This window comes from Eublepharis macularius, chromosome 1 (assembly GCF_028583425.1).
Source record: "Eublepharis macularius isolate TG4126 chromosome 1, MPM_Emac_v1.0, whole genome shotgun sequence".
NCBI lineage: Eukaryota > Metazoa > Chordata > Lepidosauria > Squamata > Eublepharidae > Eublepharis > Eublepharis macularius.
The window spans coordinates 233,918,394-233,946,131 of NC_072790.1; the positions used below are offsets into that span (position 1 = coordinate 233,918,394).

The 27,738-nt window shown below is 46.3% G+C and overlaps 1 protein-coding gene across 1 annotated transcript in view; it reads right to left on the minus strand.

The window, feature by feature from the left end:
* Positions 1 to 8,853, minus strand: part of PLCB3 (phospholipase C beta 3) — a 69,840-nt gene extending 60,987 nt beyond the window's left edge. Inside the window, exon 1 of the mRNA XM_054993232.1 lies at positions 8,706 to 8,853. Coding sequence (XP_054849207.1) covers positions 8,706 to 8,804 — 99 coding nt within the window. The 5' untranslated portion in view covers positions 8,805 to 8,853. The remainder of the gene's footprint in view (positions 1 to 8,705) is intronic.
* Between the last annotated feature and the right edge of the window lie 18,885 nt (positions 8,854 to 27,738).

Consider the following 27,738-nt stretch of genomic DNA (forward strand, 5'->3'; position numbering starts at 1 on the left):
CTGACGTCTCAGGTGCTGAGAGATACAGTACGGGGAAGGCCACAACTTCCATGACCTCCTTGAGACCTTGCTGGACACATCTAGCAGAACACAGAATGCTAGAACAGATGGACCTTTGCTCTGATCCAGCAAAGAAATAAACATTTCTAAAAGTCAACAGCAGCTAGAGAGAAGGGCAACCAGGAATACTAAACCCCTAGAGAAACACCACAAGCTGTGAATGACCTAAGGCAAGCAGAAGTCCAGAATTCCTGCCTCCAGTTCTGTTCACCTTCCATTCTCCCCACATGTTTCCAGCACACGTTTCCAGCACACATCTCCCCAGATGATGTCATCTGGAATTACTGTTAACCATTCATTTTGGAGGTATTTCATTCATAGGGTCGCCATAGGTTGGAAGTGACTTGACGGCACATAACACGCACATTCATTTCTTAACACACCAAGAGTTTTCCAGTATTTGTGCCCCCCCCCCCAAATCACCCTGCAATGTTGGTCGCCACCATTCCTATTTTAGAGATATACAACTGCAGCCAAACAAAGACCAACTTGTCCAAGAACAGATGTTACATCTTCTGGCTGAGCTGGCACCCAACTTCAAATTTCCCCAGGTCAAATGCTTAGCAGTTCTTTGCTAAGGCTCTTGTTATAGTAGCAAAAGAAGAAGATATTCAAAGGGTTTCGCTTTTCCAGGCAGATGTTTTACAGATGTTGGACATCAGTCTGTCACTGCTGCTTTCCCAGGAACCCCGCATGGCAAAAGATGCCCCGACCCTATCCCACTAGTTCTAAGACCTCTGTTCACATGAGATTCACTAAAAAAGTTGCATAGGTAGCCCTGTTCCAATGCTACTTCTGCTGAAATCTAAGAACCAACTTTTATATATCAATTTTTCTTAAATAAATAGAAGCCACTTTAGCTATTATTCCATCCTTCCTTTCCAGGAATCATAGCCAGGGAGTCAAGAATTCTCTCCTACATACACGCCTATCTCGCCTTATAAAATTACACTTCCCAGGGGATAAGAGAGTAGAGATATGAATTGCTTTTAAGGTAATGTACAGGCACCCAACTGAGAAAGGTTTCCACACCCTCCTTTCTCCACTCTTTCTGAGCTCTCCAAGGACCACTGTTTCCCTCTAACCAGCTCCAGTTCTCAGGGCCCTTACACCCAACCCATAGCTCTTCTCCACCCTCAAGTACCTGCGGGGAGGAAGCTTTCGCCATCTTTGCCCCTCAAGGGTAACTTGAAGCAGTCATCCAGTCTTGAATAGATAGGAGGGAAATTATGAGAATTCCACTGCACAAATGCTAACTCTGTTTCATTTCATACACACACATACACTTCACCATCTCATCGCTATTATCGCTGGCCACGTGGAGGGGCAGGGCAGTTTAAAACAAGGGAACCTAAACAGGAGACCTACATCTTCTTCATGATTGACAAGTGCCCTGTTTATATGTTACAGCAAACACAGGTACACCCAGCATGTAGGTGCATAAAGCTGTTTGTAACAAAAGAGCCCATGCGTGTTCATTTTACAGAGGAAACTGGGGGCCAGTACCTGGATAACTATGGGGTTTAAATCACACACTGACCTGTATATACATTGAACGTCATGTGAGAATTCCATAAATAAAAATCAAGTGTACCCTGCACACAGTTCGCACATCCATTCATTAACTTGTGAACGGGGCTGTTGCAGTAGATAAGAGTTTGAGTACAGGGAGTACATAGGAATTAATGTCGTTGTAGTCCAGCATTTTATTTCCCACAGCAGTTAAACAGATGACTCTGGAAATCCCACTGTCAGGGAAGGAAAACACTAGCTTTCCTTCACTGTCTGTACCCCAGGGACTAGTATTCAGAGGTACACTGCCCCTGAACCTGGAGGTTCAAATCCGCTTTCACAGTTATATGAATACTTCTGGCCTCTGTGAAGTTGAAAAGTAGTACTTTCTTTCATTTGAGCATCTTGTCAGTTCCGCTGAATGATCCACACATTGGGGGAAGGGGGGGGGAGAGAAAAAAATCTCTACCTACTTTCTCCATGCAAATGTTGTAAGCCTTTCACATGTGCACCCCAGTTACCTTTTTAAAAAATTATCCATTCTATTTCTACTCTGCCTTTCTTTCCAATGGGGACCCAAAGGGGCTTACATTATTCTTCTCTCCTCCGTTTTATTCCTCAAAACAATCCTGTGAGACAGGCGAGGAAGAGAATATGTAAGTGGCCCATGTCACCCAACCAGCTTCCGTGGCAGAGTGGAAATTCAAACCTGGATCTATCTCCCAGATCTGACATTAACCATGACACCATACTAGCTCTCTAACTAAAACTGAAAAGCTCCAAATACTTTAGTCTTTCCTTGTAAGAAGACGCTCAGGCCCTCGATCCTTTTGGTTACCCTTTCAACAACCTTTTCCAATTCCATAACAGCATTTTTTAGATGAGTTGATCTGAACCATACACAGTATGGCCAGGGGTCATTTTGCAGAAAAAGAGATGGAGGAACGCATTGGCATAACTAATTAGCATAACTGATTTGCATATGCCACGCCCCTTGACCTCACCAGAAGTGTGTCATTAACATAACTGATTTGCATGTGCCACACCCCAAGACATCACCTATCCTGACTGTTTTGGACCCAATCCTGGCCATTCAGGGCCGAAATTGGGCCCCAAATGGCAAAAAGGAGCTGAAAATGGCAGAAAAAGGGCCACAAATGGTCAGGATCAGGCCACTGCTGAGTGGGAGAGTGATCCACCACCCGTCAGAGGCCTGATCTGGGCCGTTTCAGCCCCAATCCAGGCTGAAATGGGCCCAAAATGGCCGAGAGTTGGGTGGGTGGGGCCACCTGACATGTGACCTCTTTGGGGAACGGTGTTCCTGTGCGTTCCCCCTCAAAATGAGCCCTGGCTGCACTGCAGATTTATACTGAGATAATACAAATACTGGCCGTTTAATTTTCAAATAGTTGTCTCAGAATCCCTAGAATGGAATGTGCCTTTTTCTCTGCCACCTGTACTCGGCTGACATGACCCTCAGCTCTCTTTCTCAAACACAGATTTTCTTTTTGCCTCAAGGTTCATCAGTTTACTTTTAGTGACAAGAAACCTCATTGATCTTTTTGTTGCCCGTTCCTCAAGCATGAAGAAATTTCTTTGGAGCTCTTCAGTGTCTGCTTGGATTTTTCACCATCCTGAATAATTTGGTGTTGTTAACGAAACATGGCCACTTCACTACTCATCCCAGATCCTTCTAGGAGCCAATTATAAACAGTATCAGACATAATACTGATTTTTGAGGGACCTATTTCCACTGTGAGCACCCCATCTATTTTCTCTATCCCTTTGCTTCCCATTTAATCCATAACAGGTCCTGTTCTCTTACACAGTGACTGCTAAATTTACTCATGAGCCCTAGGTCGAGAGACTCTGTCAAAAAGCTTTTTTCAAAGTTGAGATATATAAAGCCTTACTCGATCATTCCTAGCAGACATTTCCGAAGAAGTCTCAAATGGCAGATGAAATGGCTCTCCCCTTTGTGGAAACCATGCCTCTCCTTATGTGGCAAGGCTTTTTCTTCCACAGATTTAATGATTCCAGCTTTAATTATGCTTTCAACCAATTGACCTAAGACAAACATTAGACTAAGAAGCCTGTAATTTCCTGACTTCTACTGGGGCATTAAAAAAAACACACACACACTTTGGCCAATTTCCAATCCTCTAAGCCAGGAGCCAGACTTTAGTGACAAGTTCTGCAAGGAGGTCAAATTTGCATTTGAATTCCAAAGCATTTCTAGGGTGTTTGCCTTCCGCACACAGCAAGTCCCTGCTTGTTCATGAAGTCTCTGAAAGACCTTAGATCAGTTATTCTCTCGCTTTCTTTCTCTAACCTACCTCACAGGGTTGCTGGGAGGATGTGGGGCAGAAAAGCCACCTTTGCACGCCAGATAGTGAGCGGGTTCACTAGAAGCCAATTCAAACAGGATTCAAATTTGGTAAGACAAATCTGTAGCTGTAATCTCCATGAGATACAACACCAAGCCACAAACAAATTTCTAGCAGGTAACTCCTGCATGGGTAATTGCATTGTAGCGGCATTTTAAAAAACCAACACAACTGAGCTTATTAATTTTTTTGCAAGACTGCAACCATGTCCCACTGAGAAAAACTCTACCCTCCACAAACCTTTGTTTTCCACCCCTCCCACTCCCAATACACACAACTTGCTCCAGCATTCCCCATCCCCCATTCCCTTTATTATCTGAAAAGATAAAGCTGTTCTCAGATTCACATTGGGACCAATACCCTGTCTCCCCACCCCCCATATCCCTGGGTTCAAAGAATCCCCCCTCAGGCACTGTATTGGGGTAGGGGAGAGAAAAAAGACTGTAAGTCAGGAATTTTAATGGAGGCCATATGCGCCCCTCTGGCCTGTACTAAATGCCCAGAGACCCTGGAAAAGTGCATCTTGGATGGGAAGATGAAAAGGAAATGGGGGGTGGGTGGGAGAGAAGAAGTAACAGAACAGAGACTTTGCAACTGAATTTCACTCCCCCTTTCTCCTCATATCCAATAGCTCACATCATGTGCCCCTCCCTCTCTGCTGCCTTCTGGACCGTTATCTCTGTGGGAACATTAGACTGGAATTATTGTTCCTGCTTCTCCCACTTGCGATAAGGAAATTGTTCTTGAAGCAATGGGGGGGGGGGGTTGATGTAAGGGGAAGGAAGAGCTGAGGATAGTATCTTACCCCCACACAGGGATATTTTTCCAACTTGGGGGGCGGGCAGAGAAGCAAACTACAGCGCAGACCCCCTAAAATATTCAGGGAATTTGGAGGCAAGGGACATCACACATGCATTTTTAAATAGCTTCTTTTCAGAAGCCGGGCGGGGTTGCTGGGAAAGGAAATCAAAGGGGACAAAGAGAACGGGGAACCCCAATTTCAGAATTAAAAAGGTAAGCAATGCAGGGCGGGGGGCTCATGAAGCTAGAGGCAAGCCAACTAATCTGCAAAGCCTGGAGCGAGTTACTGCTTTTTTTCCCCCAACAGAGAAAAAAAGTTTTACGGGAGACGGAAAAATTAGGATCTGCTTCAGGAGACTATTCTGGCCTCCTGTAATTTCACCCCAAAAGATCTGTTCTGTTTTGCGGAGGCCAAGGCCTGAGACTGACAAAATTCCTGGAGAGATCTCTCGGAGGCAATGTCTTCACAGCTGGTTAAGAAACATTTTTGGATGGAAAGGGGGAAGGGGGGGTGAGTTGGCAAAAACCCCAGGAGCATGTTTCTGTGAGCTGTGCAAACACTCACTAGATTTCACATCCGCAAGCAAGAAAAACGGAAGGGGGGAGCCAACAACCATCAGACCAGAGACGGGCACCTGGTAACTGAAAACCCCCTTAACCCCCCACCTCAAATTTCTCATCCCCTGCAGGCTTGTTCAGTCAAGCCCAGTTGACACCCACCAATTCTCCAAAACAGCTTGTCCTTCCTCTTCCCCACTCCACCCCAACACAGAAGCTGCCCACACTATTACAAGAGAGGTCCCTGATGGAAAGGGCCACGTCTGAGGCAAATATCTGGAGTATTTACACACACACTCACTCACACACATGTACACACCCTTGTGTGTATGCACCCATATCAGAGACAGACACCAAAGAGTCACACCCGGGGTGCGCAGCTAGCAAAGGAAACCCTTCACAAACACCCATTTAGACCCAGTGAGGGCGATTTCTTTGTGTTGCATGAAATAGGACTTTCCTTGGCCTCGTTGAGGGTGAAGGAGCTTAGAAGTTTCAACTCCAGCTTCTACTTTCTTTCACGGGGTATGTGTGTGTGGCTGCCTTGTCTCCCCTCCCCAATTCTCCCGGTCCTTTGAACCATAGGGAGAAGACAGCAGGGGCCCGTGCCCCCTTGATCTATCTCCCTTTCTGTCATTTTGCCTCAGGCGCCCGCTTCCTTTTTTGGGTCTGATGGAGCAAAAGGAAGTGTGAGGCCAGTGTTGTCACAGGCACTCTCGCGGGGCCTAGATTGTGAAACCCAAGGCAAGGCCGAGGGAGTGAGAACATAGGGGGTGGAGAGGGGAGAGCAGCAGGCCGGCGCCCTGCTGGAGAAGCAAGAAAGGGACAAAAAATAAAAGCCTCTCTTGGCCCTGCAATTATTATTATTAGAGGACCCCCAAGAATCCCCCTTGTAAACACACTTCTGCCAAATCTCCCAGGCCCCAGTGAGACTGCGCCATATGTACCTACATAGGCTCCACCCAAAGCTATCCAGGGATTGCTAATAGGGCCTTCAAGACCCCCCACATGGGCTACCACTAGCCACAAACCTCTGAACACCAAGTCTGCTGTGCCGTACTTGCTCAGAACATGTCCCTCTGAAGCTCCTCAACCACACATTTCCCCGGAGTGTTACAGGGCTAACTTTTAGCACCCCCTCTTTGGGGGTGGGTGGTGGAGTCTGCGTGGCATGCGCTGTGTGATCCTGAAACCAGCACTACTCCTGTGCCTGCAGGCAGGCAAGTAGATTCTAACCCACTTCCCATATAACTGCTTCCCAAGCTCAAATACTCCCTACATGTTCGCACAGGAAACAAATACCAGAGAGACTGTCTGTAATTCTTGACCCCAGGAAAGAGGGCACTCTTAGGTTTTAGGGCTCACAGAGACTGCCTCCCTCCCCAAACAGATGCATGCTGTGAGAGGAGAGACAGACAGGCATTAGGTCCTACTGAGACACTTCAGCTTAACAGTTTCCTAGTCCTTATTGAGGCTACGCTGCTCCTTAGACACAACTTCAGTAGAGCTGGTTTTGGCTCTAGTATGAAACCACAGGGAGTTCGGTTAACTGGGAACCCATTCAGAAAGCATCAAACCCACAGATCTACTGTAAGTCCTGCATTGCCACACCAAGACCACAGAAGAGAACACCCCATCTTATTTATTTATTATTTTATTTATTTATTTTTTATGTCTGTTATAGTCTGCCTTTCTCACTGAGACTCGAGGTGGATTACACACCGTGTGAGATGAGTACAGTCAATATCTTATAAGTACCAAATCTGATTTTAGTAAGCATATTTATTCTTACACACCATTTTGGTTTAAAAGATTTGTATATACACAAGCACCACGCGCATGGGATGCTGAGTGAGGAGTAGCAGCAAACAAGGGGGGGTCCCCTTTTTCATAACATATTTAAAGCCTTCTGGACAGATTGCAAAAGAGGAGTATTTAATAGGCCGAGAACACTTCCCCCAAGCTGCATTATTTAAAAACCCAGGTAAGCAGGAAGATAGACTGGTTTAGGGAATAAAACCTACAAAAAGTTAAGGTCAGACAAGGGAAAGCAGGGGGGAAAGTCATAGATCCAGAGGAGTTAGCTGTGTTACTCTGTAGTAGCAAAATCAAAAAGAGTCCAGTAGCACCTTTAAGACTAACCAACTTTACTGTAGCATAAGCTTTCGAGAATCACAGTTTTCTTCGTCAGATGCGTGGAAGGTAAGAAGAAACTAGTCAGGAAAAAAAGTGTGCGCGCAAAGATGGGGGGGGGGGACACAACTCCACTCCACGGTGACTTGACAGATCAGAATTTTGGAATGGCCAGTTTGGGGGCAATATGGTGAGAGAGTAGAAGAGAAGGCAGCCAGGGAGGAATTTGCAAGTATGAACAGCACTGAGATGCTATGTTAGAGACACATCATAGAGCACAGACAGAGCCCATGGGGGCAAACTCTTCCAGGGGAAAGGGGCTGCTAGATGTCCCGAGGTGGGGATGGGGTGAAGGGAAACATAAGGGTGGAGCTAAGGGAGAGACTGGGCACCCCAAAGGCACCTCCGAAGCAACCCAGCTGATCCCACTTCCCAGGAATCCCTATTGACAGCATAAAAGGCATTCCAAGAATGTAGAGCTATCCCCCAGTTTCGAAACCCTTAAGCTGATCTGCTGTGAATCAGGAAGTAGGATTCCCTCCCAAAACATCAGAAATACACTGGAGTGTCCAATGAGCCAAGAGCAAAGGGGGTAATTTTTTTTAATGCATGTTGGGGGAGCTCCTTCCTGGTTACACATAACCCCCCAATCTCCCCTTGGGGGGGTGGATCCCCTGAAAAATAATGGGAGACAGAGACGCAGAAAGTTTGATTCCTTGGAATCCAGGAGGATTTGCATAAGGAGAGCAGAAAAAGAAAAAAGAGAGGGGGTGTCTTTCCCACCCCAAGTCAAAAATATGAAAATTAAGAAGTTTCCAAAGGAATGGAATTTAGGAATGTCTTATGAGATAGACGCGGGGGGGGGGGGGCGAAAGAGTTCAAGGAGAGTCTCTCCAGGCTAAAGTGCAGCACTATAGAGGAAAAGCGGCCCCACTACAGAGGGAAAAGCCCCATAAGAAATGCAATGGGGCGGGTAACGGGATGGGAGTGAGATTGTAATCCAGGGGAAACCAACAGAATTAAAACTCAGAGAGGGAACAGTAGATTTGTTTCCCAGGAAAGGTTTGGAAGAACGCAGGAGAAGGGGGAGAAAGGCAAGCGGAGGATCGCCTGGTTACGCGGCTCCTCCTTAAGCCCGCTGCAAAGCAACGGGGCTGCACATGCACCGCGAAGAACAGTGGCCGTTTTCCGGGAAGAGTTTGCAACGCCGAGAAAGGGACCCGGGAAGGGACTCGTTCCCCGCCGCCCACTCACCTCGTCCCACTTGATGAACTTGCTGCCCTTGACGAGGGTCTCCGGCACCCGCGGGGGCTCCAGCTGGAGCGCGTGGACCCCCGGGCGCGCCCCGGCCATGGCTGCGCGCAGCTCGCCCGGGACCCCCGCGCCGCCCGTGCGCTGCCTCCTCCGCTTCTGTGGCGGCGGCCGCTGCCTCTCCCTGGCCCGGGAGGGGCGAGGCGGGGACTGGCGCGGGGGGTGGGACCGGCCCGGGAGGAGAAGGAACTTAAAGAGACAGCCGGGCTCCTCCTGGAGGGCGAGGGAGGCGGAGGAGGGGGGAGATCGGAGCAGAGGACGGGAGACGAAAGGGTACTTCGAGCCAGTGCGTGCCTACTCCGGAGTAAGGCCCATTGGGCTGGCTGGGGCTGACTTCCGAGTCGGTTGCGGCTGCGCGCCTTCCAGCTGTGTTCGCCAAGGGTTTTGCAAAGTATGAATGGAATGGGAGACGCCGGGGAGGAGGAAAGTCGTTCTCCGGAATTCTAGAACTCGGAGCCATTCAGTGCAACTGGCTCAGGGCAGAGGAAAGGAAAGTCTTTCTTCTCCCGACGTTTAATTATGGAACTCTCTGCCACAAGATGTGACAAGAGGTTTTTAAAAAATGGTAAGCGAATGGCACGGTCAGGTCAGCCCGGGGCGGCGAGCCAGAAAAGCCTCTTTGTACACAGGCAGTCTATCTTTAAGTCTGTTGTTATTGTAATTATGAATTAACTGTCCCACCTTTCTTCCAAGAAACTCGGGGGGGCGGGTGGCTGGCCCTTAAAATGCTGGGCTAGAGGGATGCCTTGCGCTGAGCCAAGAAAGCGCTTCTTTGTTCGTTTGGAAATAAGCCCCATTGAACTCACTGGCGCTTACTTATGAGTAAGGGTCACAGCAGCAAGGAGGTGGAATCCTTACCTCCGACCCACTTTTTGGAGATTTGGAATGAGAAATGACAAAAATGTCTGGAAGGGGGGTTAGGTTTGTGAAGAAAAGGGCGTGATGGAGGCTTCTTAATTGTGGGAATAAATTAGTTTTCTTTTGCTCCCCTAAGAGCCATTTAATAAGTCCATCAGTGGCTACTGGCCATAATGACTAAATAAAGCCTCCATATTCAGAGGCAGTGTACCCCTGAATACCAGTTCTTGGGGGCAACAACAAAGGAAACTTCAGACTCCACACTTAGCTTTGTAGGACTTCCAGTGGCATTTGGATGCTGAACTATAACGGACCACGGGTCTGACCCAGCACTGTTGATCTTATATTAATCTTTTGTTTTCCTTCTCTCATAGCATTGTTAAATGAAATAGATCAGCAGCAGCAGGTTCAAGATGGGGAAGGAGCATTTCTTCACAAATGATGTAATCTATATATGGAACTCACTGCCACAAGATGAGGTACTATGGGCACTATTTTAAAAAAGGTTTAGACAAATTCACAGAGGATAGGTCCATCACAGTGCTATCCAAATCTGAGTTACATCTCCTTAGGATGACGCTATGAATGATGGTTAAATGGAGCCTCCATGTACAGAGGCAGTATACCTCCAAGTAACAGGTACTGGGGTTAAACATCAGTGGAATGCATGCAATACTTGTGAGTTTCCCAGAGGCATCTTGTAGCTGCTGAAATGCTGGTCTAGATGGAACTTTGGCCTAATCCAGCAAGGTTTTATATTTTTAAGAATCTGGGCTATGTTCTGTTGACATTAGTGAAAGTTGCTTTCAGATAAACATACCTGGAATCATACTGTCCAGAAGAAAAACTCTTACCCCCTCCACACTTTAAGGACCTGGTGAATTGGGGTGTTCTCCTTTTGAGGAATTAGACCCTTAGCTTGCTAGCATTTTTAAAAGTACAGAGAAGTTTAGTTTCATTGGACCAAAGCTATAGGCGTTTAGGAAGGTGGGGAACTAGGCTGGAATATCAATGCTGGCTCTTTAAACAGGGAGAGCAGAGAATGGGAGGGAGGGTGCTAGTTCTTTAAGGTTTTAAGGTATCAGAGAATTAAGTTGATGGCTTGTTAGAGGGGCAGAACAGAATGAAAGACTAGGCAAAATAAAATCTAACTGCTTGGCCGTTTGTGGTGCAAGGAGCTAGATCAAGATGGGTAGCTGTGTTAGTCTGTCTATAGCAGTAGAAAAGAGCAAGAGTCCAGTAGCACCTATAAGACTAACAAAATTTGTGGTAGAGTATGAACTTTCATGAGTGAGCTGGTATCTGAAGAAGTGAGCTGTGACTCACAAACGCTCATACCCTGCCACAAATTTTGTTAGTCTTATAGGTGCTACTGGACTCCTGTGGTTCAAGGATGTTGGCATTTTTGGCTACTTAGAGCCAAGCTACAAGTGACGCCTGACACAGGTTGGACACTTGTCAGCTTCCCTCAAGTTTTGATGGGAAATGTAGGCATCCTGGTCTTGCAGCTGTAATGGGAGAGCCAAGCTGTAAAACCAGGACGCCTACATTTCCCATCAAAACTTGAGGTAAGCTGACAAGTGTCCAACCTGTGTAAGGCGTCACTTGTAGCTTGGCTCTGAGCTGGGAGGCAGATTGGGGATTTCCCAACTCACAAGTCCCATTTGTAACCCAGCCCTACACCAGCTCCGAAAGAGAAGGGCCTGGCGCTCAGAAAATCCATCCAAACCTGAACTATGACCTCGTGTACTTGCTCACGCTGCTCAGTTCCGTACACTGATCAGGTCACTTGTGCTCAAGCTTGCTAAACTTCTTGAGGTTGTTAGATAGTGAGTGGTAATGACCGCAATAAGTGGAAATCGCTAAGTGCGCTATAAAAACCTAGATAAGTAATAACACTTCGTTATGTTCCGAACTCAAGGATTTCCCCTTGGACAGAGAGCTCTGGTGGCATGGGTCCCACCCAGCTTTCGCACAGGATCACAGCATTAAGCCACCTTGGCTGGAATCCCACAAAGGAAGCAGCCGTCACTTTCGAACTCTCAGAGAATGTAAACAGGAGAGAGGGAAAGCAATCTCGTCTTGACCCCCATGGAGTCTCTCTCTTTTGTATACTTGAGGAAGCCCTGGAAAGGCAACCCGGAACACCCTTTTCTTGACAGAGTCACAGAACACATTAGTTACTTCTGAATTAAGTCCGAGTCCCTATTTCTTTGTGTAATCAGGGCACAGCAAAAGAAAAAAATGGTTGCATTTGAAAGAAAAAGTATTGGCCGTTCACCATCACCATCATTATTTATTAAGCAACCTAATATTGGACCCAAGCATTATTTGTTCAACTTTTAGCTCTCTGATTTCCCGTGGCCAGGACACGCAGCCAAGACAATTGTTTGACTGCATAAAGACAAATTGTTAAGGGTGTAAAACAGCAAGCTGAAGATTTTTAGAAACCCCATTGTGTCACCTGACAACTGCTAAGTTAGAAAGTTGCAGTACCTTCTTTTAGCCAGATGCCCAGGGCTTTTTTTCTGGGAAAAGAGGTGGTGGAACTCAGTAGGTTGCCCTCAGAGAAAATGGTCACATGGCTGGTGGCCCCGCCCCCTGATCTCCCGACAGAGGGGAGTTAAGATTGCCCTCTGCGCCACTCAGCGGCACGGAGGGCAATCTCAACTCCCCTCTGTCTGGAGATCAGGGGGCGGGGCCACCAGCCATGTGACCATTTTCAAGAGGTTCCGGAACTCCGTTCCACCGCGTTCCAGCTGAAAAAAAGCCCTGCAGGTGCCTTAATGGTGCCCATGAGATGTAGATTGTAGGCCATGGATTCCCTCTTGGGGTGAACTACCATGGTGCCTCAGCAGGATTTGGTCCTGTGGCACCTTAGAGACCAACAAGATTTTCAGGGTGTAAGTTTTCAAGAGTCAAAGCTCTCTTCTTCAGATGCCTCAGGAAGTGCAGGACTTAGGATGGCAACCAAAATTCCTGCTTCTAAGCCTCAGCGCTGTAGTTTTTCAAAGATTTCATGGCCCTTTTTAAGAAAACATTAAGATACATTTCATGGTAGTTGACAAGAAAACACTGAAAAGAGAGTATATCATTTCATTAATTTGATTTTTAGTCTGCTCTCCCCATGGCTGGCTCAGAGCGGTGTAACAACCAGGTTAAAACACATTAAAATATACATAAAACAGTTCATACCCTGACCTGGATAGCCCAGGTGAGCCTGATCTCATCAGATCTCAGAAGCTAAGCAGGGTCGGCCTTGGTTAGTAATTGGATGGGAGACCTCCAACAAAGACGAGGACTGCAGAGGCAGGCAATGGCAAACCACCTCCGTTAGTCTCTTGCCATGAAACCCCACCAGGGGTTGCTATAAGTCAGCTATGACTTGAGGGCACTCTCCACCACCACAAAACAGTTCATACAATGCTAAGTTCATACAACAATAAAACTCAGGTGGTGGCCCCCAAAATATGCCCTGCCTCGTTAACATTCAAGGGCTGGGAGGTTTAGAGAGCAACCAGTCTGACGGAAAGCTCAAAGGGGGCCACAATACCGCCTCCCCGGACAGGAGGCCGGTAGGGGGGTATTTTGAACATAGGCTTTTCAGAAGGAAAAGCTGTTGTCGTCCTCAGGACCCAGGCCTTATTTTGGAGGACTCAGTACAAAGCAGGGCTTTTTTTCAGGGGGAACGCGGTGGAACAGAGTTCCGGAACCTCTTGAAAATGGTCACATGACTGGTGGCCCCGCCCCCTGATCTCCAGACAGAGGGGAGTTTAGATTGCCCTCCGTGCCGCTCAGCGGCGCGGAGGGCAATCTAAACTCCCCTCTGTCTGGAGATCAGGGGGGCGGGGCCACCAGCCATGTGACCATTTTCTCCTAGGGCAACCCACTGAGTTCCACCACCTCTTTTCCCAGAAAAAAAGCCCTGGTACAAAGTAATATGAGCCCTCCTGCTAGTATCTCAGATGTAGGATCTCATGAGTCATGAAAGGAAAATGTGTTTTATTTCTGAAATGATGTAAAAAAAATGATCTGAAGGCAATAGGCTTGCAGTCAGAAGGGTGGAGCAGACTGCTGCGTCCTGGTTCAGTGTACCCATTCCTAGCCTCCAAGCTAACCGAATACTGGATCAAGCAAGCCTTTGGTGTCGTCCAGAATGGCTGTTTGTATGCAGAAAAATGTTGTGTGCTCATCTGTTAAATTAATAACTGCTGCTGGTTTGGGGAGCTCAGAAGGTGATTTAGAAGCAGAATTTGGATTACGAAGTTTGAGAAACAGCGTTAAAAGCACGTTTTGCATCGTGGGCACCGTCATGCGCAGATCGAAAACCTACTTTGGTGAAAACATACGTTTGGTTTGTACAAGGTCCCTCTTCCACTTTCTATCCAACATCAACATTTGCGTATTCACAGACTGTACCGCTTGAATTTCATTGTCCTCCCCGCCCCCCTCAGTGTTTTGCACCCATGAGTAGAGGAAAAGTGTGCAAGAGAGAGTGTGAGAGTCAGTTGAGGATAACATTTCATGCATCTAATTAACCAGCTGCAATCCCCAAAGCTTCTCCCAGAATAAATCTGACAGTCTTTACAGTTCCCCCAAGACTCCCTTTTTTCATTTGGTTGAAGGTCACTGACAGAGCTGTCCCCCTGGAATGGGGCAAATTGGGGCTTGTACACGCTTTCCAGGATCACAAGTCATGCTTGTTAAATAGGACTCCAGACGAGTCTCACACACAGCAGCATTAAAAAAATACACACAAGATTCTTGACTCTCACGATTGTTCAAGGGTCGATATTTTGGAATTTGGCTCCTTTTATGGTTAGGAGCTTTCTTCCAATCCCCAACCACAGTTTATTAATGGGGAGTTTATATTAGTCCGACAAGATGCCAACATTTGCTCCTTCGACTCCCAATCTGTCTTTTTCAGCTTGACGTTTCTGTGCTAAAGCCTGAAGACTCAATACTAAATTAGATTTCACTAGCAATACAGGCCACGGCCCATGGGGAAGGTTCCTGTTTTTGCCCTTGGGGAATGCCTTATTAAAATGTGTTTAGTGCAAGTCACTGGCATCGACATTTTTCAGGGTCCAGCTCCCTCCCCAGTAGGTTGCCAGTCTCCAGGTGGTAGCTGGAGATCTCTCAGGATTACAACTGATCTCTGGGCAACAGAGACCAGTTCTCCTGGAGAAAATGGCTGCTCTGAAGGGTGAACTCTATGGCATTATACCCCACTGAGGCCCTTCCCCAAACCCTGCCCCCTCTAGGCTCCACCCCCCCAAATCTCCAGGAATTTCCCAACCTGGACCTGGCAACCCTATCCAATGGGTCTCTAGAACCAAGGTCCCCACTTTTTGGAACCTATGGGCACCTTTTGAATTTTGACATAGGAAAGTAGGTGCAACTACAAAATGGTGACTGCAGGAGGCGCAACCAGCTACAAAATGGCCGCTGCAGGATGCAGAGCCAAACCCACATAAAGGATGCCCAAGCACAGGGGATAAGAGGAGAAATTACACACAACATCATCATCATAACGACAACAGCAACAACATTCGATTTCTATACCATCCTTCAGGACAACTTAACGCCCACTCAGAGCAGTTTACAAAGTATGTTATCCCCACAACAAACACCCTGTGAGGTGGGTAGGGCTGAGAGCGCTCTGAAAAGCTGTGACTGACCCAAGGTCACTCCACTGGCTTCAAGTGGAGGAGTGGGGAATCAAACCGGGTTCTCCAGATTAGAGTCCTACCGCTCTTAACCACTACACCAAACTGGAAAAGAAGCCTAAGGGAATAAAATGAATGCTGTAGTGGCAGCTGCCACAGAAGCAACATTATTCTGGAACAAGATCAAGTCCAATAGCACCTTAGACCAACAAAATTTCCAGAGGATGCCCTTTCAAGAGACAAAGCTACAAGAGTTTTGACGCTCAAAAGCTCATCCCCTGGAAATCTAGTTGGTCTTTAAGGTGCTGTTGGACCAGAATCTTGCTCTTCTACTGCAGACCACCACACGGCTATCCACTTGAAACATTATTTTAATCTGCATAACGAATCAGATCTCCAATGGCCAATCAGAAGCCCCGCTGGCCTCACCCATTTTCTAGAAAAACTTGTTTGGCACCGAGAAAGGTTCAGTCGGCATTGTGGCACCGTGTTGGGAACTCCTGCTCTAGAAGGTAAAGCTCAGAGTGGGTGGGGAAATGCCCCTTATTTCTTAATGTTTGTGCATGAGCATTAAGGCATTACACAGTGCACTGCCTGGTGGTGAAGCCTAGGCTGAAAATGTAAGAAATGGTAGGACCATTATTTTTCTACCATTATCATACGCAGAACGAAGTCCCTCTTGGATTTTAATGGAGTGCAGGAAAGACTGTTGAAGAACAGATTCCCTACTGCAGATGGAAAGGAGCGATCAGCTGCTTGCAAGATGGGAGGAGCTTGGGCAGTAATTCTTGGCTATGAGAATAGGAACGTTACAGCTTGTCCTCAATTCCATCTCTGAATTGCTGGAGGATAAATGCCCCTTACTGGATGTCAACTACTGTGCAATCCTTTGCCTGCTGCTTTCAACTAATTCAAGGGCTACCGATCTGTTGTCGTAAAGCTTCCTAAGTGATACCTCTTGGTAGCTCAGTGTGCAAATCTAAGGCAGACTCTCACTTGCATGCGGTACTTACAAAGAGAGCTTTAAAAAGCAAGAGTCGAGATGCGACAAGCTAAAGAGACAATTCCCAAAGCTCAGAATTGCACAAGCGCCGCCCAGGTGAGGAACATTTGCCTCTCAGGAGTAGGTAGGCTGTGCTGGACAATAGCAACCAGATGTTGGCCCTGCCCATGTGGTTCTGAGGTGCACATGTTCCAGAAGAAGCATGAGAAGGAAGGACGTGGGAGCAGAGAGATTTCCATACGAAACCGGGCCTCTCACCAGCTGCCATAGTTCTTCTTTTCCACCTGTGGATAACTGTGGTCCTGGGGAGAGCTCGCCATCTAGTGGCAGGTGTGGAGAGGTGCAGGCAAGTGACGCCTTAAAAAAAAAACCCTGAAGCTAATTAAAATTTTAATTTTATGCTAAGCAGGAGCCAGACACTGATCAAGGTCGGTGTTGTCTGTTTTGACTGGTAGTAGCTCTCCAGAAGCAGTCTTTCACAGCACCTGCTACCTGATCCTTAAATTGACATGCCACGGATTAAACTAGAGACCTTGCAAAGCTGAGCCACAGCCCAGTTAGGTTCATAAAAAAGCGTACATGTTTGTCTTTAAGGCATCACAAATCTCTTGGCTGTTTGGAATAATGTGAGCAGTGACAGGCAAGGTGAAAGAAAACCAAGAATATTGTTATTTGTGAGTCTGTGTCAGCTGAATCTGTGTCACTCCCATCCTACAGTCAGTCCATTGGCTACCTATCAGTTACCATGCTCAATTCAAGGTATTGGTTGTTACAAACAAAGCTCTTCATGGCCTTGGCCCAGCATACCTGTGGGACTGCTTCCCTCCCTATGTCCCTCCACGGCAGTTTTGAATATTAGAACAGGGTCTCTTGTAGGCGCCAGCCTGCACGTGGGTGAAATCAATAGCATCCCGCACACAGGCTTTCTGTGTGGTAGCCCCTACCCTGTGGAACATCCACAAACGATGCAAAACCGAATTATTCAAAAAGGCTTTTTAATCAGATTGACGGTTGGTATTGTAGGGAGGGGGGTCTCAGATGCTTTGCTAATGAGTTAGGCACCATAGACTTCACCACTATGTTGCCTTACATATTATCAGTTGCTTTGAATATGTACTCCTATATACTACCTGTGCTTTGTGTTGTTCAATGTAAATCCTAGAATTGATTGTGTTCTGTTTCAGCAATTCTTCAACTCTGTATTGGATCCTTGCTACTGCTATGTCTTTGTAAAATCCTATGATGTTGTTTATGGAAATGTTCTTGACACTGTATTGAAATGTCCTTGATACTGATTGTACTAATCTCACACTATGTAATCCGCCTTGAGTCTCAGTGAGAAAGGTGGACTATAAATGAAATAAATAAATAAATAATAAAGACAACTGTTGGATTTGATAACAAGCATAGAATGGTCACCTCCCAAGTGCTTCAGCTTTCGTTTGTGAAAAGAAGCAAGTTCCTAGTTCTCTTGATTGCCTCATGAAAGTGTCAACAACCTCTGGTGTAATCTTTGAGAGTTGGGGAGGCTGAGGGGCTGAGAGAATGAGAGCCAAACTACAAGTGACGCCTGACACAGGTTGGACACTTGTCAGCTTCCCTCAAGTGTTGATGGGAAATGTAGGCATCCTGGTCTTGCAGCTTGGCTCTCCGTTTAATTGAAGTTTATAGAGTGGCAGTCTGTGGGAGGGAGAACATGCAGTTGGGAGGGGATTGCAGGCGTCGAGCTCTCACCGGGCACCCCCCTTCCCCTCCGCTGTGTGTGTGTGTGGGGGGGGGGGTTCTGTAAACTTCAATTAAATGGAGAGCCAAGCTGTAAGACCAGGATGCCTACATTTCCCATCAAAACTTGAGGGGAGCTGACAAGTGTCCAACCTGTGTCAGGCGTCACTTGCAGCTTGGCTCTCAGTCAGTTCAAATGCTATCTCAGCTATAACCTCATTTTAGGCAAGCCGCTCTCTCTCTCTCTCAGCCCTGTAATCAAGAATATAGGGATGACAATAATACTGCTCCATCTTACAGAGCTGAATTTCTTATTTATATCCTGATTTTCTCCATGATTAGGTCCTAAAGTGGCTATTCACATTGTTCTCCCCTCCTCCACTTTTTTAAATCTGCCTCAGAAACAACCCAGACATTAAAGAAGGAGACAAAGGAGGAGCAGACGTCATCATGGAGAATCTGACTACCTTCAGGAGGTTGAAAGGCAACTCCCCAATACACAATCTAGTTGGTTCTTTTTAAGGTGCTATCGATCCTGGCAGGTTAGGCTGAGAGATTTTGAAGGGCCAGGATCCTTTGACAAATTTCTGGGCCAGGGATTGAGCAAGGATTGAGGCCTAGGTGTCACGTGCCAAACACTCTAACCACTACACCACACCAACACCTAGTTTCTGAGATCATGTCATAATTGCTCAGTAAAAATTACAGAGTGAGGGCCAAGCTACAAGTGACGAATGACACAGGTTGGACACTTGTCAGCTTCCCTCAAGTTTTGATGGGAAATGTAGGTCTTGCAGCTTGGCCTTCCGACTGCTGTCCAATGGACTTTTCAACTGTCACTTGTCCTACATTCCGCCAAGCTGCCTACATTTCCCATCAAAACTTGAGGGAAGCTGACAAGTGTCCAACTTGTGTCATTTGTCACTTGTAGTTTGGCCCTTAGAGGGAGAATATAAAATGAACCGTGCTGGATCAGACCTGTGGTCCATCTAGTCCAGTGTCCTGTCTTACCCGTTGGCCTAACAGATACTGTGGAGGGTCAACAACAGGACGTAGAGGCCGAGGCCTTCCCCTGCCGTTACCTCCTGACCCTGGAATTTCGAGGTTTATTGCCTTTGCTTGTGAAGGTTCCCCTTAGTCACCATATCTTGTAGCCGCTGATTGACCTATCCTACTTGAATGTGTCAAATCCCCTTTTAAAACCTTCTATGCCCATGGCCATCGCTATATCCTCCAGAAGTGAATTCCATATTGTGTAAAGAAGTAGTGCCTGGATCTACTCATTCCATCTCCTCAAGTTCTAATATTTTGGGAGATGGAGAAAAAGTTCTCCCTGTCCTCTCTCTCTACCCCATACATAACTTTATAAACCTCTATCATGTCCCCCCGTAGTTGTCTCTTTTCTAACCTGAAAAGTCCCAGACTCTCCAGAGTTTCCTCATAGAAAAGGGGCTCAAACCCCCTAATAATCTTGGCTGCCCACTTCTGTACTTTTTCCAGCTCTGTAATGTCCTTTTTGAGATACGGTGACCAGAACTGCACACTATATTCCAAATGAGGCCACACCAGATTTATACAGGGGCATGATTAATATTGGTTGCTTTATTTTCGATCCCTTTCCTAATAATCCCTAGCATAGTTTGCAGCAGCACGGTGGGTTGACATTTTCATTGAGCTCTCCACTACGACCCCAAGGTCTCTCCCTCTTGTCCTCAGCACGTTCAGACCCCATTAACATATTCTCAAGGCTCAACAGAATTTCCAAGGGCAGTTGCGAGGTGGGTGGGGAAGGATTTAGTATCCTGCTCACGAATACTTTCTAAATAAGCAAATATTTGCTTCTTTGTGTCAAGTTTGATGTAGTGGTTAAGAGTGACAGGACTCTGGAGAACCAGGTTTGATTCCCCATTCCTCCATTTGAAGCCAGCTGGGTGACCTTGGGTCAGTCACAGCTCTCTCAGAGCTCTCTCAGCCCCACCCACCTCACAGGGTGATTGTCATGAAGATAATAATAATATACTTTGTAAACTCCTCTGAGTGGGTGTTAAGTTGTCCTAAAGGGCAGTATATAAATTGAATGTTGTTGTTGTTAAGTTGGCAGGTCTCTGAAATTTGGTTAACAGTGCAAGATTTTCCTTTTTAAGCGCTATCTGCCTGTATTCCAGGTGGTGGGAAATGCCCTCAAGTCACAGCTGACTTATGGCGACCCCTGGTGGGATTTTCAAGGCAAGAGTCTAGCAGAGGTGATTTGCCATTGCCTGCCTCTGCAACCCTGGTCTTTGGGGGTCTCCCATCCAATTAGTAACCAAGGCCGACCCTGCTTAGCTTCCTAGATCTGACAAGATTGGGCTTGCCTGGCCTATCCAAGTCCTTCCTAAGCCTAATTTAAACAGCAGTCATTCTTTGTAGGAAAAAGAGCCAGAAATCCTCACAGACTATTCTACATATATTTAAATAACAACAACTGTGCTTATATACTGCTCTTCTTGACAGGTTAGTGCCCCAATCTGAGTGGTAAACAAATTCGTGATGTTATCATCCCCACAATACAGCATATAGGGAACCACTTTACCCCCCATTTTCCACAGATGAACAAAAGGGACGTGTTTGGAGCGCCCCTCAAGGATCAATGTGTGAGCTGCCCACTCCCCTTCTCACAATGATGCATTCCTGAAAGCTGGACTCTGTTTCCACTTACTCTGCAGCAGGCTGTCCTCTTGTTTATAAGAAAACCAAGATGGTGTTTGTTCCTTTGGTCAAATATATACTTAAAAAGAAATCATTAGCAGCAGTTCAAAGCGTACTTTGGCAGCTTCAGCCAGCACTGCACGGTGCCTTGATGTCCACAGGCAGGGATTTGTGCGTACTGCAGACAAGTTGCATCGGCTCCCCATTCAGAAGGGCCTTGATAAATTGGACCAAGAGTCTGTCTACTCCCACAGCCCATTTCCCACTCTCGTCAACTGGATGTCCCCCAAAAGACCCCACAGGAGGGGCACAGAGGCCAATGTCTCCTGAGGAACTGACATGCAGGCATAAATTACCTTTGAAAATGGAGGTGCAGGCTGCTGGGGTGGGGGGACACCTGGGCCAGCTGGCCTAGGGTGCCAAAAGCTCTTGGGCTGCTCATCATGGCTAATAGATATTGATCTAGGCTTAGCAGCAATTACTGGATCTTGTGGCAGTGAGTCCCACGAGTTTATGATGAGAAATTCAGAGACCCTGTAGAAAGAGATGGACTGGAAAGTGTTCCAGTGTTCTACCATCTCCTCCGGGCTTACCAATTATCCCTGTATTTGTCTTGGTTTGACCTTGCCACAGTGATTCATGCTATGGGCACCTCTCGTCTAGACTACTGTAACTTGCACTGTGTTGGACTACCCTTGAATGCGCTTTTGGAGACTCCAGTTGGTATAGAATGCAGCTGCTAGACTGCTGACCAGCACATCATGGTCAGTGCATATCACTTTGATCTTGAAGCAGCTTCACTGGCTTCCAATTGGGTTCTGAATCAAATTCAAGGTTTTGTTTTAAACCTTTAAAGCACTTAATGGTCTGAGACCCTCATACCTACGAGCCCATCTCTCCTGGTATAACCTCACACGTGCCTATGGTCTGTGGCTCCCTCTGTCTGGAATGCGTTAACAGTGGAGACTCACTCCGGGATTGGGTGAAATTCTGGAGGGCCTGCAAAGCAGAGATGCTTCGTCTGGGATTTGGAGGCTGATTCAGATATGTGTATTGGCTTGACTCCATATGATTTATTTATTATAGACAATGGGCAGACGTAGGGTTTAGGGATGGCGCTATTCTTTTAAAAGTATGGGTTTTAATGTTCTACTATGGGTTTTAATGTTTGTATTTTACTATATTATTGGTTTTTAACATCTGTATTTCATTTTAATACTCTATTATTGATTTTAATGTTTGTATTTTATATGTATGTTGTAAACCCCTTCGAGCACCAGACATGGTGGAGAGGCAATATATAAGAGGGAGGGCGGGAGGAAGGAAGGAAGGAAGAATTACATTCTTAACAATTCACATTAATATTGGCCGAAAAGGTTCCCAAATGACTTACTTTGTTCTCTTCACCTTAATTTTATCCTCACAGCAATCCTGCGAGGTAGGTTCCACTGAGTGCATATTTTATTTTTTATTTATGTCATTTTTATTTTATTCATTATTTTTATTTATTCTATTTTATATTTTATGATATTTTATATGTTTATTATATTATTTATTTTATTTTTATTTTATTTATTTATGACCGGCCCAAAGTCACCCTGCGAACTTACATAGCAGAGTAGGGATTCAAACCTGAGTTTTCCACATCCTAGTCTGACACTTTAACCACTGCACAACACTGGCATCCCCAAGACTGGCCTTCAACACAGTTGCCACCTCCTGGCCCGAGTTCCCATTCTGTAAAAGGCAGTGGAGGAAAGTGCTATCAAGTCAAAGCCGACTTATGGCAACCCTTGCTGGAATTTTCAAGGCACGAGACTAACAGAGGTGGCTTGCCATTGCCTGGTCAGACCCTGCTCTTTCTAGAGTGTCCCCCATCCAGTTACTAACTAAGGCCAACTTGCTTAGCTTCCAAGATCTGACAAGATTGGGCTTGCTTGCCTGGACTATCCAGGTCAGGGCTCTCTAAAAAGACGGCACTGTAAAGCACCTCAGAGGAATGAAAAAACGTTATAGAAGAACAAGAAACTTTGAAAGCTAACGTCATCCGTAGCGAGCATGTCGCATTATGAAACAGCATTTCTGGGCCTTTGCCAGCCGCTTGTCTCAGCTGAAGCTTCTCCACTGGCTGGAAAAAGCTTCCCTTAAGTTATGACATCTCTGCTTTCCATATAGCAGCTATAAGATACCCAAAGTCTGCCAGGAGGAAAAGAAAAGGAACACAACCAGTTCCAAAGCCAAGAGTGGCATTTTAGACAATAATAATAACAACAACGTTCAATTTATATACCACCCTTCAGGATATCTTAAGGCCCACTCAGAGCGATTTACAAAGTGTGTTGTTATTATCTTCACGAAAATCATCCTGTGAGGTAGGTGGGGCTGAGAGAGCTCTGAGAGAGCTGTGACTGACTCAAAGTCACCCAGCTGGCTTCAAGCAGAGGAGTGGGGAATCAAACCTGGCTCTCCAGATTAGTGTCCTGCCACTCTTAACCACTACACCAAACTGGCTCTCACTCCAAAGGTCAGGTTCCTACGGTGGCCTGCCCACACCCTAAGTACTTGTTCTTAACCAAGTCCTCTTTGAGGTATTTCATCACCCTGAGGAAGTTGCACCCACCACCTTCTTGGCTCCAGTGGCCACAGGACCTCAAGAGGTGGTGCCAGCAGCCAGGCCCCTGTATGGTCCCAGCACTCTCCTCACAGTGCCACCCCAAGCAAGAGAACGCCCCTGTTTTTACCCTCTGAGGAAAAGATGCAAAATGCAACTGGGGTTTATGTGGGTGGAAATCCTTTTGTCCTCCCCCCCCCCACCGCCCCTTCAAAAGCCACTTCTTCATGGAGCCTGAAGGGGGAGATGTTACTTAGTTCCCTGGCACACAATAAGGGAACTGGTCTTTTGTTGTGCCAAGTTGACTTCCTGTCCTTTGTAAACCTCTCTTTTAAAACCCTGTGGCTCATCTCCCAAAAGCCTGGCCTGCCTGGGCCCGGCTCTTGGTTTCTCCACAGCCGGCTGCCAGCATAGCAAGAACATCTGTAACGCACTCTGAAAACAGACACTGTTTCATTTCTGATCTATTTTTCTCTCTCAGGAGACCAGTTCTTATTCCGCTGTCATGGGAAGCCAGGAACTTTTGCCTTTTAGTTCACTCCATCTTCCAACCTCTAGGCATCACTCCCTTGTAGATTCTTTTCCAGTTTCAACTTATTCACCATTTGACAGCCTACATTTTTGCACATCACCAATAATTCAACAAAGCACAGCAGAACAATAAGAGAGGATGTAGGGTTGCCAGCTGCCTGGAGAAAAAAATGCCCTGTCCCTATAGTAGAGGTTTAGTGGACTGTTATTTACCAGGTGATATTATCTACCTCCATCCCATGAAAAGCTCATGCCTCCCAGTTCCACCCATTAAGCTTCCATGAAAGGGACAGGACATTTTTCTCCAGGCCTGTTGGCAACCCTAACAGTAATAAACTTCAAATAAAATATTGGAGACTCATTGCGAGGGTCTTCCTTAAAAGTTGTTTTTATGCAAAAGGCAGCCTAATAGCATTAACATGATTCAGAAATACAACTTTACATCCGGCTGATTTTTAAAATGCTGTGTAATTCAAGAATCAAATGTCACTCAACGAACACACAATGTTAGAAGACTGTACCAAAAATAAATATGCAAAGGGAATAAGGATGTAGTGAAACCACTCTTCAGGAAAAGACTGTTCAAACTACAACGCTATTCCCTTTATTTAATTTCCTATGAATTTTTAAAGGCAGTGTTGTTTTTTTCTCCCGCTCATATTGTACCGTTTATTGGCCATATTATTTCACTGTTCTCTGGGTGATCCAATTTTATTGCATGGTTTATTGGCTATGTTAAGACTGGTCTTTATTGCAGTTAGGATTCTGTAATCCGTCTTAAGTCTCAACAAGAAAGGTGGATGAGAAGTCAAACGATAAATACAGGAGCATGGACTTCTAGGTACAGGGAAGCCAGCATTTCTGGGATCTTGGCGAGGAAGGGGACTGATAGACTTTTTAAAAAGATGCATCTGCAGTTAAAAGATCTCAGGCTGGCCAGATTTCTGCTCGATACCCTAGCGAGCAGCTGCCAGTCAGAGGAGCCGGCGCTGGACTAGAATGGCCAATGGTCTGAGACTGACTCAGCTTCCTCCGTTCCAAAGAGTTTCTTGCAGCTGCCGCCGCCGCTCTTCTGCTTGGCAGGAAGTGGCTGAATTGAGCGTCTGTTGGGGCCCAAGCCATGTGCTCCGCTCCACCACCACCCCCAACAAGTATCATGCAACTTAAAGCCACAGCAATCTCTGTAGGCCCATCTCCCACCAACCGCAGAGACAATATAGGCCTTCAATATGGGGGGAATCCATAAGGCATGGGAGAGAATCTGCCCTTCTTTGCACATTTCAGTATTCAGAGAGAAGATGCCCCGGCAAAAAGTTGGCAGCAGATTCTAGCCTCCAACTGGCCTTTTTTTACACTTTGTACATAACCCGAACCCCTGCAACTTTACTGAGCCTGTGGGTACTTTCAGAATTCTGATGCAAGCTCGTGGGCTCAACAGGCTTGCCAACCTCCAGGTGGTACAACAATCTCAGTGTACAACCCGGGGGGAAAAGATTTCAAGAATTCACAAGACAAGAAATTTTAAATAGTGCCAAGTGCCAAGACAATTAGTATAATAAATACAATTTCATGAAATCCAACTGGTAGAGACAAAAAGTTCATACAGTAAAGAGTCCAACTGGTGAAGATCACACCATCAATTTTCTCTTTCTTTTTCTTTCATTAATAGGTTAAATGGCAAAGACCATCAGATTATCTAGAAGAACTAGAGCTGAAGGTTCCTTCAAACATATGGCTGCTTTGGACTGTATTGCAGTCCTCATGGAGGTCCTTCCCTTCTCTAAACCCTGCCGTCTCCAGACTCCACCCCAAAATTTCCAGGAATTTTCCGATCTGGAGGTGGAAACTGTAGGGTTCGACCACAAAATGGTGGCTACAGGAGGCAGAGCCAACCTCAAAATGGGGGCGAGAGGATCTTAACCTGTTAAAAATCTGTGCCTAAGGGTGCCAGCACCAGGCTGGGAAATTCCTGGAGATTGGAGGGTAGAGCCTGGAGAAGGTGGCATATGGGGATCAGAGGAGCGTCAGCAGGATACAATGCCATACAGTCCATCCCCCAAAGTATCTATTTTCTCCAGGGGAACCAATCTCTGTGGCCTTGAGATTAGGATCTGGGAGATCTCCAGCCCCCACCTGGAGGTTGGCAATTGTAGTGCCTAACAACTCTCTAGGAGGCCTACTAATGTCTACTTTACAAGAAGAGCTGTTGAGTAACTTTGAGGGCAAAGATGAGCAACTAGTCTTCATTGATTAAATCTTTAAATTGAAAGCACCACCTGGAATTGGAGACCCTGAGAGCTAAGACTGCAATTGAGAACTGGCCTGAGGGAGCAGTTAGGGTGTGAGGCTAGACAGCTGGGTTTAAATCCCCACTTCTTCCATGGAAATCTGACAGATTACCATTGGCCTGTCATAATTCCTCAGTCTAACCTACCTCACAAGGTTGTTGTGAGGATCAAATGGAAGAGAGGAGAAAGACGTAATGCACTTCTGGTCCCTATAGGGTATCAATGAAGTAAATAAATAGCTGATGTCTAAGTGACCACGCATAAGATTTTCGTTGGGCAAACTTCTTTGGAGAAATATTTCCAAATTTAAAAGACCTTATTATTACCAGCGGGTGAGGCTGGGATGAGCAAATCTTGAGGCACACACCCTGCCCCAGAACCAAATGCATTACAACACAGCAGGCCGTGAGGGCTACGTGGCCTACTGCCCTAGTTCCTGTGAGTGTTTTAAACACACATTCTTCTCCCCACCCCCTTCTCTGCCTCCACCCTGGACCTTTGTCCTGTCCAGATTTTGAAATCTTTCTTAAACTGGCCCTCTATGTCCTTTCTCCATGTCCCAAAGTGGGAGCAAGGCTATGCGATTGGGTGTGTGCGTGTGCGCGCTGGGGAAGGAAACAGTTTGCAAAATAATCTCCCATTCTTTGATGGAAAGCATGTGCGTACATCAGTCAGGTCAATTTTTAAGCAAATGTTTATTTCTAAATTATTCCAGGGTGGGTTTCATGAAATGCGTGTATATATTTTACACAAGGAAGCAAATAACATTTCTGCACCAAATTGGCTCTTTCTCTCTAAACGCTGCAATCCTATGCAGTTACTCCAGTCTAATTGGTTTCAATGAGTTTACACTGGAGTGATTGAAAAGGATTGTACTGTGAGTGCAATCCTAAACAGAGTTACTCTAGTTTAAGTCAATTGAAATCAATGGGCGTAGACTGGAGTAACTCTGTTTAGGATTGCACTGTGTAAGATTTAAATCGAATGAGCCCTTACCGAGGAGTAAACCTAATTGAACATAGTGGGGTTTACTTTTGAGTAAACATGCACAGTAGCGCTAAAGAGCTAGCCTTGAGTTTACAGATAGTTTAATTTACAGATAGATACAGGGACAGAGACAGCTTATTTTTTTCTGTGATTCGATTTATGGATTATGTATTCATTGATGCGATTCGGTGTAAAAGATCGAAACGTGAATATGGCATGAAAGAAACATGTTTTAAATAGCGCGTGAAAGCAAACTCTGAAAAAATCGAATATAATATGAAATAGTTCCCACCCTTCCCCCCCACATAAAATAACCAGACATCTATGGGGGGGGGGTCATATAGACACACCCATGTGAGAAGAAATGGGAGGGGGGCAGAGGAAGAAAGAAATTCCCCAGGCAGAAGAGGGACAGATGGAAATCCAGCGCGGGGGGTGGGAATATAGCAAATAAGCTGGGGGCGGCCAGGCAGGGGGCAGAGCAGCTGGACCAGCGGGGGAAGGGAGGCGCAGACAGACCCACCGACGGCCGTGCGGCCCCTTTAAGGGGGCGGGCGGGGGAGAGGGAGTCGGAGCCAGCGGCACCGGCGGCCGCAGCAGTAATAGCAGAGGCAGCGGG